General features: G+C 57.7%; 1 protein-coding gene across 1 annotated transcript in view; it reads right to left on the bottom strand.

The window, feature by feature from the left end:
• The window catches only part of BCL2L1 (BCL2-like 1), a gene marked incomplete at its 3' end in the record, with an annotated part of 542 nt that extends 358 nt beyond the window's left edge, over positions 1-184 (bottom strand). Inside the window, exon 1 of the mRNA XM_010083188.1 lies at positions 5-184. Within this exon, the coding sequence (XP_010081490.1) occupies positions 5-184 (180 nt within the window). The remainder of the gene's footprint in view (positions 1-4) is intronic.
• Between the last annotated feature and the right edge of the window lie 43 nt (positions 185-227).

Here is a 227-nt window from a genome sequence, read left to right as displayed (position 1 = left end):
CTACCTGGCTGGCGGGCGGGTGCCAGGAGGGGCTCCCGTTGAGGACGCCGTCCATCTCAGCCTCCTCCCCTGCAAAGTCAGTCCTGTTCTCATCCTCCTCCTCCAGCTGACTCCAGCTGTATCCCTTCTGCGAGAGCTTGTAGGAAACAAAGTCAATCACTAACTCCCGGTTACTGCTGGACATTTTCACACCTGAGGTGCCCTCAATGAGTCCATGGTCCAGAGCA

The sequence above is a fragment of the Pterocles gutturalis genome, unplaced genomic scaffold, assembly GCF_000699245.1.
Source record: "Pterocles gutturalis isolate BGI_N339 unplaced genomic scaffold, ASM69924v1 scaffold24250, whole genome shotgun sequence".
Taxonomy (NCBI): Eukaryota; Metazoa; Chordata; class Aves; order Pterocliformes; family Pteroclidae; genus Pterocles; species Pterocles gutturalis.
Note: the sequence above shows the minus strand (reverse complement) of the source record. Positions and strands in the feature narration are given on the sequence as shown.